The sequence below is a fragment of the Microtus pennsylvanicus genome, chromosome 4, assembly GCF_037038515.1.
Source record: "Microtus pennsylvanicus isolate mMicPen1 chromosome 4, mMicPen1.hap1, whole genome shotgun sequence".
Lineage (NCBI taxonomy): Eukaryota > Metazoa > Chordata > Mammalia > Rodentia > Cricetidae > Microtus > Microtus pennsylvanicus.
The window spans coordinates 868,645-883,012 of record NC_134582.1 but is presented as its reverse complement, the minus strand read 5'-3'; the positions used below and the strand labels follow the sequence as shown (position 1 = coordinate 883,012).

General features: G+C 36.1%; 1 protein-coding gene across 2 annotated transcripts in view; it reads left to right on the top strand.

Annotated features, from left to right (window-relative positions):
- Window positions 1–14,368, top strand: part of Rttn (rotatin) — a 136,029-nt gene that overhangs the window by 55,355 nt on the left and 66,306 nt on the right. For both annotated transcript variants that reach the window (XM_075968106.1, XM_075968107.1), the window contains 6 exons: window positions 2,145–2,241; window positions 3,358–3,426; window positions 4,050–4,238; window positions 4,764–5,003; window positions 9,277–9,421; window positions 12,803–12,957. In XM_075968106.1, the coding sequence (XP_075824221.1) occupies window positions 2,145–2,241; window positions 3,358–3,426; window positions 4,050–4,238; window positions 4,764–5,003; window positions 9,277–9,421; window positions 12,803–12,957 (895 nt within the window). The remainder of the gene's footprint in view (window positions 1–2,144; window positions 2,242–3,357; window positions 3,427–4,049; window positions 4,239–4,763; window positions 5,004–9,276; window positions 9,422–12,802; window positions 12,958–14,368) is intronic.

Below are 14,368 nucleotides of genomic sequence, written 5' to 3'. Positions count from 1 at the left end.
TGGAGTGTGAAATTTTTTACAGATCTTTACGTAGTGATTACCTGAAAGAATTTCAAGTACACATTTCTGATTTTCTTTCCTTTTAAAACATTTCTTTTTAATTTGTTCTTTTCTTTTTAAAATTTATTTTTTTTTTTGTAATAAGGTGTTACTATGTAGCCTTTTCTGGCTAGAACTTAATATCTGGACCAAGTTGGGTCTTGAACTTGTAGTGACCAGCCTGTCTCTGCCTTCCAAAAGCTTACATTACAGGTAAATTCCACTGTGTCTAGCTTTCAGTTTTCTTTATCCACGTTGGTAATTATCTTATTAGCTTTATTTAATTGGATTTAGTCTCCCATTTGCCTATATTTATTTAAATTGTCTTAATATTGCATTTATGAGTACCTAGCAGATACTAAAGTACTTTTACATGTGTGGGATGGTGAGTCAAGCTCAGGTCATGTGTGTGCTAGGCAAGTGCTGCATCAGTGAGCCACACTCCCATCCTGCAAAAACACTTTCCATGGCAACATAAGCTATATCCTACAGAGAAAATGTCATTCTTTAATCAGCTACTCTGCCAGGAAAATAGATTCATCTGTGAACGTTTACAGAGCACATACTATGTTCTGGATGTAGCGATAGGCCCTTTTGTTAGAGTTACAATGAGCATGGCAGGAGGATTGTCAGGAATCAAACACAGCATAACACCTGAAGTGGCTTTCCTGGTACCAGTGTACGTGCCGAATGTAGTAGTGTTAGGGAACGACTAGATGATGCTTCTAGGAAATGATATGTAAGCTGGGACTTGAGAGTTGCATGGGAATTCAGATAGACATGACTGACTTCCTGATAGAGCAAGAAGTTATGTTTGATATTACAGCTCTGTAGGGACAATGAGATTTGAAGGAATGTAGATAAGGAGTTTGGGATGATGTCAAGACGGCTATTCATGCAAGATCTGGTAAGCCCTAGTAAACAGGAGAGAGGAGCTATATGAGGTTGTTAAATGGGAATATGTATTTTAGAGATTATTCTGTCGAAGCTTGGGAAATTGACTGACAGGCTTCAATGATTAAATAGCCTTGCAAAACTGAATTATAAAACTTTCTATGAGAGAATCTTATACTGTATTTTAGGCATAGAAAGAAAGAGTATTCATTACATCATCATAGAGGGAGGAAATTGAGGTCTCAGAATTTAGGGACTTGGGCATAGTCTTAATTAAATATGTGGTAGAGGCACAAGAAATCCAACTTCTTTATGTTTTTCAGTGATGACAAAGTTCCATTGCAAAATTCTAGACATAGAACTATATATGATAAAGTGCTGTAGGTTTTCATCATCTGTTTTTTAATATTCCCAAAGAAGTATGTTGTATTCTTATTTCATTTGCCATTACACTGAATATTAGTTTCAGTTTTTTAATTGTCAGAAAGTCATTGTCTATCATTTGTACATGTCCTGTTATTAGAACTGCAACGCTGATGGTGGAATATGGTTAACTTCCTCTTCAGTGATAAAAGAGCCAGTTTTCTTCACAGCTCTGCCATCCCTAGTGTTTCCATTTTAAAAATTTCTTGTAGTTTTATCTACAATAATAGTTCATATAGGTTATGGATATGATGGAGCTAGTGCTATTGCCTGTTAACTCGGAGTATGCCTCTTCCCATGTCTTCCCATGATAAATAAAAAGTAGAATAACGTATCATAAACACAGTGTTTTTGCTTTACGTCTAGTTCTAGGACTATGTTTGTTGTTAAGATCCAAAATTATAAAGAATCTTTAGTGAGACAACTTCAGCTAGAAATATGTGTGTTGACAAAGTGTCCCTTGAACCTGGGCTCTTTGCTTAGATTTCCTGCATCTGGAGTGAGCGAGTCTGCATGTGTGACTCTTGGACCAGTAATGTTAAGTGTTTTCTGGGAATTTGATAGAAACACACACCACATATAGAGACCGAGAAACTGCCGTTTTATATGTCACCCCAGTATTCTCACACTTATGACAGCTTGAGAGACACTAAAACACTTTCAGTAATGTAGTTTTTCTGGGTTAATTCTCTATTTTTCTTTCTTTCAAGTTAAGGCATTTTAAAGCTGGTTTATTTTTTCTAGAAGTGAAAATATTTTATGAAGTTGCTTTTCTATTTGTCCCTCAGTTTCCTTGATATTTCATGAAGATTGTACTGTTGTCACTGAAGTTGGGGCATTGTTTTGTCTTCTGTTGTTTGATGAAGTATCAAGAATGGATACATGGTGAGATATAAGGATTTCTGTTTCTTTTTACCCGTAGTTGTTGAGTTCTTTTGACTTAAAGGCTTTCCATCCTGTACACATGTGTTATGCCTTTTGGTTTGAATAATTGGTATTTAAAAACCCATGGGTTCAAAAAGTCACTCTGAATTATATTTTTAGCATAACTAACATTAAAAAAATATTATAGAGATTTTTGTCCTCGATGCATTTGTAGTACATGTTTTCAACTTTGTGTACTTTCAAAAATATTAGTTAAAAATAAAAAAAATATTTGGAGTGATAGTTTTTGATTAACATGACTTTAAAAAGCATTGGTGGAGCTGGGCATGGTGGTGCATGCCTTTATTCCCATCACATGGGAAGCAGAGCAGGCAGATCTGTGAGTCCAAGTCCAGCCTGATCTATAAAGCAAGTCCTAGGACATCTAGGACTGCTTACACAGTTACACAGAGAAATGATGTCTCAACCACACCTCCCTGCTCACCTCCCCTGTGCCCCACTAACCGGACTCTCTGAACATAGCAGACAATGAGGACTACTGAGAACTCAAGAACAATGGCAATGGGTTTCTGATCCTACTGCTCGTACTGGCTTTGTGGGAGCCTAGGCAGTTCGGATGCTCAACTTACTAGACCTGGATGGAGGTGGGGGTTCCTTGGACTTCCCACAGGGCAGGGAACCCTGATTGCTCTTCGGGATGAGGGGGGGGGACTTAACTGGGGGAGGGGGAGGGAAATGGGAGGCGGTGGCGGGGAAGAGACAGAAATCTTTAATAAATAAATTTAAAAAAAGAGAACTCTATAGTTATGTCTTCTAGCAATGTATTTTACTGTACTTTGACAATAAAATTGTAACATTTTCATAGCAAAAAAATAATAAATAAAAAAAATATAAAAGAGGAAGCATCAGTGGGAGGGGCCACAGAGTTCACCTGCTAGTATGTCCACTCTGTTATTTGAGCCCTTATCATATGAAACTGCAAAACCAAAAATTTACTCTCAGTTCAGGTGGTGGCAAACACTTGGCTCCACTGAATTAATTAGACTCTCAGAGGCGCTGCCCAAGGATGGGTGGGTTGTACTGCATAGGCTCCTTTTGCCCTTTTTTCCTTTACAGGTCTATTGATCCTTCTGATAAACCTTCTGTGCCATCAGCCTTCAGTTTGCCTGCTTCAGTCTTTAGAAGGTAAGCGATTGGTCTTATTTTCATGAATGGTGAACTATTGTTACACAAGGGGAAGTTGCTGTCTATATGTTTTTTATTTACACTTTTCATTAGCATTTCAGTCACTTGATTTGTAGTACTTTCATACTTTCTTCATCGTGGTTCTTTGGAGGGTCAATGAGAGCAACTTTTTGTCATCGGCTTTTTATTTCAGTCTCCTGCAAATTTATAGGAAAGCTCAAAGAACCGCAGTGCCTTTCCTCCAGCTGTGGCTCATCACTGCTAGTATTGATAGCAGTTGCTGCATGCTCTCTCTCATTCTCTACATATAATCTGTGTTTTCAACCATTCGAAAATAAGCTTTAGAAATCTTTTTACTGTAGTCATTGTTCCTGACTTTAAGGAGCACTGGCTATCTCTGCCATAATCCCAATATATAGACTGTAGCTAGTCATCAAGAAAGAGTAATGAAGGACTTTGGAATGTGGAGGAGAGTAAAAAATAATTAAAATATTATATAAAATGTGATAATTTAACATGATTAAAAATTATGGGAGTCACAAAACTAGACTTAATTTCTGGTTTATTATTTGAGTCCTGTTTAAAAAATTAAAGTTTGCAATTATTTAAAATTTTTTTCCTAGGTATCATCTGCCAGTCCATGTGATCGGCCACCATGCTGTGAGTCCTTATTCAATAGTTTTGCCATTATCTACTGAGTATTTGGCCTTGAAGCCTGTGTCAGACATGCTAAGAATAGCTTGGAACCTGGCATGGTATCATGGGAGTGATAATCTGTTGAAACACATGACCTCTGAAGCTAAAATTCAAGAGTAAGTAGTTATATTAAGATAAACTACATGCAATTAATTAGGCTTCACTTTTTCTGTAATTTAAAAGATTATTTTTACTTGATATAATCAACTGATTCTAACATGATTATATTTTCACTTTGTTTTAGATCTATGCCTATTAAAAATATATCAAACCATGTAGGCTAGAAAGGATTTTATTCTGTGCTCTCTTGGGAACTGTATAGTGCTTATTCAGTTAATAGTTGAAGTTAAAAGTGCGGTGACATTAGAGTAAAGCTCAATCAGTGTACCTGAGAGTGTTCCTGCTTCTAGGTGTCGTAATCGTTCCACATGAGCATACTGTATTAGTGTGTCCTTGGTAAAGAGGAAAACGTCAGTGTTCAACTATGACACTGATGGATTTATATGTTAATTTTCTTTTAATCTTTTAACTATAAGTTAACCTTTAATGAAAAGCAGATGGTGGCAAAAATAGTTTTTGAGAGAGGTTTAGGATAGAAATAAACCTGGGCTTATGTTGTTCTTTTTTCTTTTTTTGCCTAGATTTTTAGGTACACTGCAGCTGGCCCCAGAAGATATCCTTACACTGAAGATCACATACACAGCTAGTGGGCTGCAAGAATGCCTTCGGTCCATTGTTCAGGCTGGAGGCCACAGGGATGTGAGGGCTGCTGTCACCAGGATGAGTTTTTATCTTTTGAATGACAAACTGTCTATGAAGGATGACATTGGGTCATGCGGTGTTACGTTAAAATCCTTGGCTTGGCACACGGTGCTCAACAGGTCAGTGTACGTTTAGTGTCGCCAGTTTAAAAGGTGAAACTAATCTGCATTGTGTTTAGGGTCATCTTCAAGGTGAAACTAATCTGAATTGTGTTTAGGGTCATCTTCAAGTCTTTGACGAGAAGAGTGTGTATTTGTACAGTTGTTATCATGAGAGAAATGCTTTTTATAGAAAGAAAAACTCTCTGTACCTCTCTCCACTCTACACATTCCCAGTGAAAATGAGGGGATTAAATTGAAAAGGAACCTATAATACCTGGTACAGGACCAAAAGAAATAAGAAAAGTTGGTTACAATGCTCATTAAAGTTACTTTATCTTAAGAAAAAAAAAAGAAAGAAAGAAAAACTCTAGGATAGTTTGTTATGTGTGATAAATAATAACAGAAGAGAGAAACTTGACCCTGACTTGACATTCGTGGATTATTTATTAACCTACCTTAGAAAATTTTATCTCACAAATGTAAATAATCAGGATACCACATGGATGAATCATAATGAATGTTTATTCTTGTCCGTCCATATTGTAAATAAATTGAGATAGTTAGTATATTGACAAATAGATTTGCTACACCTGCTACTGGTTGTTTTGTTTTGCTTAGATTTTCTTCTCAAATAAATGATTTCATTTTTCTTTCTGATCAAATTTTTTAAAGTTAATGGCCATGTGACTGTCTTTTGATAGTTACTAAAAGATTCTAGCTTATAAATTTCAGACGTTGAACTGGTAGCAGATGAGTACATTTGAAACAAGACTGAGAAGCCCTCCCTGCAAGCAGTTTTTTTATTTCATTGTGCACATGAGTAGTGTAAATGTGTAATTTTCTTAATAGACACAGTGTATCATTTTCAAAATAATAGGTCATATGAGTTTGCAAATTTGAACTTCTCTAGTTCATTGTTAAGGGTTGTAATAATAACTAAGCCTCTCCAGTGGTATGCCAAACCAGCTAGTGAGATAGCTTTGCTGAATGGTTGATGGCTTGGTTTATGGTATTTTCAAATTAGTTATATGAAAAAAATAACTAAATGAACTATAATTTCATATTGTTAATATATGAATTAAATTATATGAAAAGTAAAAGTAACAAATGTGAAAAATGTCACTTTTTAATTGCTTTACATTTTGCTGTTGTCTCTGCTTTTGTGGTTATTTATAATGGATCTTTTATGGAAGCAGTTTTGTATCATGTGCTACACGGTACAACTTTTCACAGCCTCTTACAGTGGGAATATTATAGTAGGAAAACTGATGAACACAGCACTTTTGTACTCTGTTTTGTCAGACTACTCCTTTTACATACACCAACTAAAGAATATATAAACTTTGCAGTTTATAAATTTGGTATATTCTAATTGTCAGAAAATTAAATGACAAAAGGCATTAATAGATCTTGGCTTCATTGTAGACAGTAGATTTTCTTTTGTGCATTAAAACTGTACATGTATTTTATATCACACTGAAGCAGAAGCTCTCTAATGTAGCAATGGAAGCCTCTAGTATAGTTAAATTGTACAGTAACAGTAACTATATGTGAGTGTCACATTTTTATGATGATATTTTCCCCTACACGGGCAGGATCGTGTGCTATATCCGTGCATTCAACCAACTGTGGATTGAAATACTAAAAAAAAAGTGCTGCTCTTGGAAGGGACCGGAGCTCATTACCAGCATCCACATTGTATGGTTTAGAATTGCATATAATTTTAGTGTATGGAGCTATCATTCCCTTATCAGTCTTACTGGTCACCTGTACACACATTGTGCACATGCAAACATATAAATAAACAGTTCCTCTAAAGGAAGCATCTGTGATGATGTTTTTCTATCCTGCTGTTTCCTAAACAATACATTGCAACAACTGCATGTCTGCGTAATAATTACATAGTGTTGGGTAGTCAAAATAATGTGGAGGTAATTTAATGCTCATGGGAGGCTATCCTCAGGTTTTTTGTAAATACAAAGCAGTGCTACAGAAAGGACTTGAGCAATTGCAGATTTTGGTGTTGGGAGTCTAATGCAGACTGGGGAGTGTCAGAGTCCACAGAGACGATTTTTGTCTTGCCATGTACCCGGTGAGTTCCCTTCTTATTCTTTGTTAAGTAGCCATGCAATCAGTGTGAGCCTTTTAAAGAATGACTGTTCCATTTTTGGACTTTGACCTTAAGCTCTTGTTTTGAATTGTTACTTTGTAATTATACCTACCAGTATGTCCTTTAAACTTACTCAGAATTAATTCTAACTGTATTTGCATGTGACATCTCTCCAGTTATTCAAATACAATTTCTTCTCTAATTTTTCTCCTCATTTGCTCTCAATGTTATTTAGATTTTTTTGTTTGTTCATACTTCCATGATATGATGACTTTTAAAAGGAAAGTAGTGATGTTTAAAGGAGTAAACAAAGAATAAAAAATGTTATCTTTTTTTCCCCTGGCGTATTTAGCAAACCTTTGTTTACCTACTAGGTACTAAGCTTTTTTAGGAAATTTTATTGTAAGTAAAACAAACACGTCCCCTGCTGTCTTGGAACTCATGGGAAAGGCAGCAGATAGTGTTGCCAAGGTAGGACTGCTCCCAAGGAGGAAACGGGATGAAAGAGTTTCTAATCTCAACAGCAGGGGACAAGTGTTTCTTGGGAAGAAGCTAAAGTCAGGAAATAATAGTGTTAAGCAGGTAGAAAGAGGACAGATGCCAGGCAAAGGGATGAAGGCCTCCCATTAGGAAAGAGTATCTTTGAACATCAGAAAGACGGAAATCTCATGTGGCCTTGAGGGATATGGGAGCTGATACAGTTTTATGATTTTGTTGGATATCATGGATGATGTTTTGAAATTTTTATGACTTTGACATTTTATTTTATTAGACTCATTTCTTCATTCTGTCTTTTAAAAAAATAGTTTTCTAATCTGTATTCCTTTAAACCAAGATTTGGTGTTTTTGTTTTTCTTTTTTTTCAACTGAATACCATCTTCTCAAAGTAGACATTGTCGATGAAAATGTGTGTAGCAATCACCATATTACAGCAAATATGCATAATTAGCTTTGTCATGGTGTTGGACTGCTTACATTGGCATTTATGTTCTAATGTAGTAGTCACATGATCCTGAAAAATTACCTAACCATATCTTTGCCTGAATTTTCTTTTTAAAAATGGAGCTCTGGAGGTTTTGGAAACAAGTTTTTTAAAACTGTGGCCAAAGGCCAGTGCATAGTGGATGCTGTGTGACACACTTCTTACTATTTTACACTATTGATAAAGCTCCTGTGGGTGTTTTTAAATAAGCTATTACCAGTGTTGCCGAATCTCACTTCTCTTCCCAATCACCTTTTTAAAAATGATTTTCCAAGCTTTTTTCTCCCCTACAAAAGAATTTTATTGTCTAACAACCTTCTAACAATCTTTCACCAGTGTTTGTTTAAGAATCTCAGAATGTTGCTTTGGTGTCTGTTACTCTGAATTCAGAGATTCTTCTAAGCCTTCTTTCAGGCTGTTGCAAAAATCTATAACTTCTTTGCAAGGTGTGTGTGTGTGTCCCTCCCTCCCTCCCTCCCTCCCTCCCTCCCTCCCTCCCTCCCTCCCTCCCTCCCTCCCTCCCTTCCTTCCTATGCTACCTTGATCTTACTAATCAGTCAGATGTGGATTTGAAATCGTAATTCTTTTTTGGGGGTGGGGTGGGGTGGAATTTGAGACAGGGTTTCTCTGTGTAACAGGGTCTAGCTGTTCTGGAACTAGGTTGCCTAGGCTGGGCTGGCCTTGAACTCACAGAGATCCACCTTCCATTGCCTCTGATTCCTAGTGCTGCAATTAAAGGCCTGCCCCACCACCACCCAGGAAAATCTTTGTCTTATCAGAGAAGCCTGACACTGCCAGTTTGAAAATGAAAAGTGGAGGGCATCCCCTTGGCACTTTTCCTTAAGTTTCTATTTTAATTTTGTAAGGACTGGGTAAACCTAGAGTTCCATACATGGGAGGCAAGTGCTTTACCACTGAGCATCAGCTCCAGTGGAGTATGCATTTTTTCCCTTAGCGACTCACTTTTCACTTCATTTGCTTTCATCACTACCTTTATCATGTTTTCTCTACCATGGCTGAAGTTTCGGGGGTCGATGGCTTTCCTTCATCTGTGCATCTCCCAGTACCCTATATAAGCATCTAGAGTTCTATCTTAGAAAATATGTGCTTGTGTTGACTATACATATCTGATAAACAGTGATGACGTGTACTTTACGAAGAGCTAGAAATCATAATTATTCTCTTTTTCTAAAATACAGGTTTTTACAAGTACCTCCTGCTTGCACTGAAGATGAGAAACTGCTGATAGATATTATACATTTTTTGAATAAGTTAATAAAGGAACAAAGAAAAAATCCATCAATAGGACTTTTACACTGGATTCTAGAGTTACTTCTTAGGCATGTAAGTATGTTCAAAGAATTTAAATTTTTGGATTGGGAAGGAACTTACTTGAAGAAACTACTTATATTGGAAAGGATGTTTTTTATAACATGTGCTTAGTAAAATACTTCTTACCTAGTGTAGAATGCTTAGTGGAATATGGCTTTTGAGATATCATTGACTCTGGTTTTTAATGGACATTTCATAGGATGAAACAGCTTGCATCTTGGTTTTTAATAAATACAGTTCTGTTTGTGAGATTTTTTTGGTTATATTTTAATTTTTTAATGTTAGTATATTTTTAAAAGTTTTTATATATTTTTGGGAATTTTAGACTATATTTTTATTATGTTTTCTCTGTCCCTTAACCACTCCCAGATTGTCCCTCACCTCCATACCCACCTAACTTCATATTCTTTCTTCTAAAAAACACTAAAACCAAAATAAACAATGAAAAGAAAAAGCATGTGTATGAGTGTGCATGTGAGTGAAATTTTTGGGATGGCTTATGTAAACTATCAGATCATCAGCAAATAGTGAGAGTTTGATTTCTTCTTTTCTGATTTGTATCTCCTTGATTTCCTTTTGTTGTCTTATTGCTCTATCGAGAACCTAAAGTACTATATCAAATAGGTATGGAGAGAGTGGACAACCGTGTCTTGTTTCTAATTTCAGTGGGATTGTTTTGAGTTTCTCTCCATTTAGTTTGATGTTGACTGTTGACTTGCTCTTAATTGCCTTTATTATGTTTAGGTATGTTCCTTGTATCCCTGCTCTCTCCAAGACCTTTAAATGATTACCTTTCTTATAGCTCCTCCCAGAACTTTGTCAGCAGGGATGAAACTTTTAGTTGAACTAACTAGCTCTGTTTCTTTATATTCTATGACATAAACATTTGGTGTTTTAAGCAACAGTGTGTTGCTTTTAAGTTTTTGAGTGTAAAGAAAAATAGCAAAATGCCAAAAGTCAGTGTTCTGTTGCTGTGAAGAGATATCATTACCATGGCAACTCTTATGAAAGAAAACATTCAATTGGGGCTGGCTTACAGTTTTAGAGATTTTGTCCATTATTAGTATGCAGGGATCATAGTGAGATTCAGGCAGACATCATGGTGCTGATAGTTTTACATCCAAATTCACAAGGAGCAGTACAAGAGAGTGATGACTGGCTTGAGCTTTTGACACCTCAAAGGCCACTCTAGTGACACACTTCCTCTGAGAAGGTCACACCTACTCCATGAGGCCACACCTCCTAATCCCTCTCAAGTAGTTCCGCTCCCTGATGACTAAGTTATCAAATACATGTATCTGTGGAGACATTCTTAATATTGGCATGGCAATCAGCAATTTCTGTTTAATTTTTACTTGTACATCAGTAAAAATGTTTCCTGTTTGCACAGACAACTTAGAATCTTAATATGAATAGGTTCTTCACTTTCTCAGTATTTATGGAAGTCACTTGTCATATTAAGTGTGAGTCACCCTTTGGGCTATGATACTATAGAAAATATATTGATTTATTAACATAACTTAATTGTATGCCCTGATTATTTTATTCATATGAGAAAAACTGATTTGTCATCTTTGTTTTAGGTAATTTGAATTGTTTCATGGGTATTTTTTTCTCAAGATAAAATAAAAAGCTTGAAAAAAAGCATTGCTTACATATAAAGCATAATAATACAAGTTAGAAGAAGGCAAACCTCCAGGTCTTTCCCAAAGTTTCCCCTGATATTATTTTTAGACATAACTATCTGAATGACATATTATCAACATACTTTGTAATATAAATGATTTGAAGTTTTTTTTCACTTTATTTCTTTTTATTAGATGCAATACAGGCATTTTTAAGTTGAATTCTTTTAATGAATTTAGTAAGAGCAGTAGCTACATTTAGATTTGATCAGTTTGTATTTTATTATATGCACTAGTTATGTGACACAATGCTAAGAATGGAGTATTAACTAGATCTGGAGTGTGATGCCTCTTGCTCCGCGTTCAAAGGATATACCTTCTTTTTCTATCGGTTGCCTATTTGTATGATAGATTTGAAAACAAATACAGTTTCTCAGAAAGTTAAATGGAATCTTGTCTTTTCCCTCTTTGTCATGGTCTTTGCAACACCAAAGTGATTAATGTATGTCCAGCCATGCTGCTGTCTAGCATCTTATAATGTTTTCTGATCTCAGTATTGTTAGAAATAATCCTCTTAATATCTTCAATGATAGGTTTTTAGTTGATTAACAGGACAAGTTTTGCAAAGTGAAAATTTGATTCACTTCTTAACCTATCATATTGCCAAATACTATAGCACTAATAATTCTCAACATCTCAACAGGGACATATATTGTAGGATTTTTCAGGTCCTACATAGTCATATTGATAAGTACCCTCCACCACCACCCCTGGATTATATGGAAAATTCAAACTTATTACAATGATTTGTCTTAGTAACTTCTTGGCTTATAGTTTTATTTGTTTTTAATTTTGTCTAATTTAAGCATGGTCTATTAATACTGGTCAGGACGATGGCCATGGGCCAGGTACATACCCAGGGTTCCCTGAGAATAGCACTGAATTAGACGAGTCAGGTACTCATAAAAGCCAAACCCACAAGGCTACATACTTCCAGCTTTTGTCCAATCAGGGGCAAGCACACACCCTGACAAACTTCCTGCCTACATATTTCCCACCTGTGTGTGATCAAGCACATCCTGTGCTGGGGCAACAACCTTGTTCACCAAAATGAAAACACGTGGCTTGTTATCTTACATTCTTACATAAACTACAACCCCATGCTTTCCAGGAAGTTATCTGTCCTTGGTCAAGACGGGCTTACAGGTTAACATTAGCCCTCACAATGTGCCTTTTTTTTTTTTTACAGTTTTTATATGAGACATAATCAGAGGTGGGCACACTCTTTGTTTGCCATTAAGGAAAACTGTAAATTAGTGAGTATCCATACAGAGTTATAAGTCATGGTTGAAGAACAGTCAGCCATCAAAACAAGTTGTAAAGAAAGATGGTGATCAGTAAGTAAGGGCAATGTTTGGATAGTGGCCTTTCACTTAGTATCAGTTTTGTGTAAAACACATTATAATTCGATTTCTATTTCTAGTCACAGAGATAAAGAGGATGGTTGGAGCTAAGTGCTCTTCCCTTCCAGATTTCATTGGTTTGATTTTGTTCTCATTTGTTCCCCTCAATTCTTTGTAATGGATCCACTTTCTTGTTGACATAATGCATTAAGACCATGTTGAATTTAGAATGTCTTTATGAATGCAGTTAAAGCTTAGGTCTGCCAGTTTTACTAGTTGGATATTAACACACCAACAAAAAACTAATAGGAAGTAACACATATCAATCAGAGAATAAGCATATTTTAAAATGTTTATGTTTTTAGAATCCAAACCCACTATTAGACCTGCTGGTTCTGACAGAGTCACAAGCACGAGAAGAAACAGATCACGTCCGGACTGCAGTCAGACAGCAGCTGCAGAAAGAATTGATTGCTCTTCTCAATTCCTTGTTGCTGGTTTTCATGACAGTCACGGACAGGTACCATTTGTGTTCTTTGCCATTTGGTTTCATTTATATAAAACAAACATTTCTTCTATTTCTAAGACTTCTTAGACTCTGTATTCTTTAAATTAAGAGGTATTCATCAGATAGGCTTAATCTGTTTGTGTTTCCGGTAGAGCCTGGTTGTAATTTCTTGATCTTCTTTAATATACTAGACATGTATGCATATGTGTTAGAGGAAAAATGAAATTATTTTCCTTTGCTCTCATACCATGGTCAACATAGAGGACTTTTGACTCTTAGAAGTTGCTTTTCTCCTTACCAGGAAACAAAAAGTTCTTTACCAGTGAATAACACTTGGTTTTGTCTAATTTAGTTTAATATGTCACAGTCTACCTGGAAATTCCATAAGTCTCATAGGTTTAAAGCTTAGTCTTAAGACTGTCCTTTTCACTCTTACCTGGTCTCTTTAGTTTTTGAGGATGGGTATTTTCCTGCAAGAGAGAGAGAGAGAGAGAGAGAGAGAGAGAGAGAGAGAGAGAGAGAGAGAGAGAGAGAGAGAGAGATTGATTGATTCCATTGAATGACCAAAACCCACCCACCCCTCCTCTTGGGAATGTGGGCATTGTATTCTTAAATTTACTACCTGCTATCTGGGGAAGACAGTATCTTTAGGGGATCCTAAAAGGAAACATTTGGGTTATTTGTAAGCCCTGGAAGAGGTAGCTGTATCATTTTTTTGTCTAGTTTGTGCGTAATGGGAAAGTGCAGGACTTGTCTCAAGTCCTGGCTAAGGTAGTCTGTTAGGCTGGAGCATCTCAGCTAGCCACCTTGAAATTATTCTGAGCAGTTTGTAATCCAAAGCCGGTTTTAAGTGGTGCTATCAGCTGAATGGCATCATTATGAACCAGGTGGAATTGTTAAACATTATTTATATCAAAACAAAAAGTTTGAATTTTGATAGACATATATTCAAAGTAAAGCACCGTAAAGATGAAAATCGGTATGGGGAGTAGTAGAATTTTGAAAACAGAGTTTTGATAACCTTAGTCCCTAGATTTTTATTTTCCTTCTGTCCTGTACCAGGTGGCTATCCTGATGTGAGACAGAAACTCTTGAGTTTTTCTTTTAACAACATGATTGGATTTAGAAAAGAAGATAGCCACAGTTCAACTTTAAAGCCAGCTTTGATTTTTAAGTGAGTTAGGACTAACATTATATTGAGAAGTAAGGGGATATGTATATTTTGGTAGTGAGATTTTTTACCCTGCAGAGAATGTTGGTATCATAGGTCAGATTTTCCCCCGCTTTGGCTTGGTGATTCTTTCTGGTTAGCTATCTTTTCTCTTTAGGCATCTAGATGTCCATGGTCTCTTTAGTTTTTGAAGATGGGTATTTTCCTGCAAAGACAAGAACAGAAAACTGCCCCAACCCTTATGAGATTTTC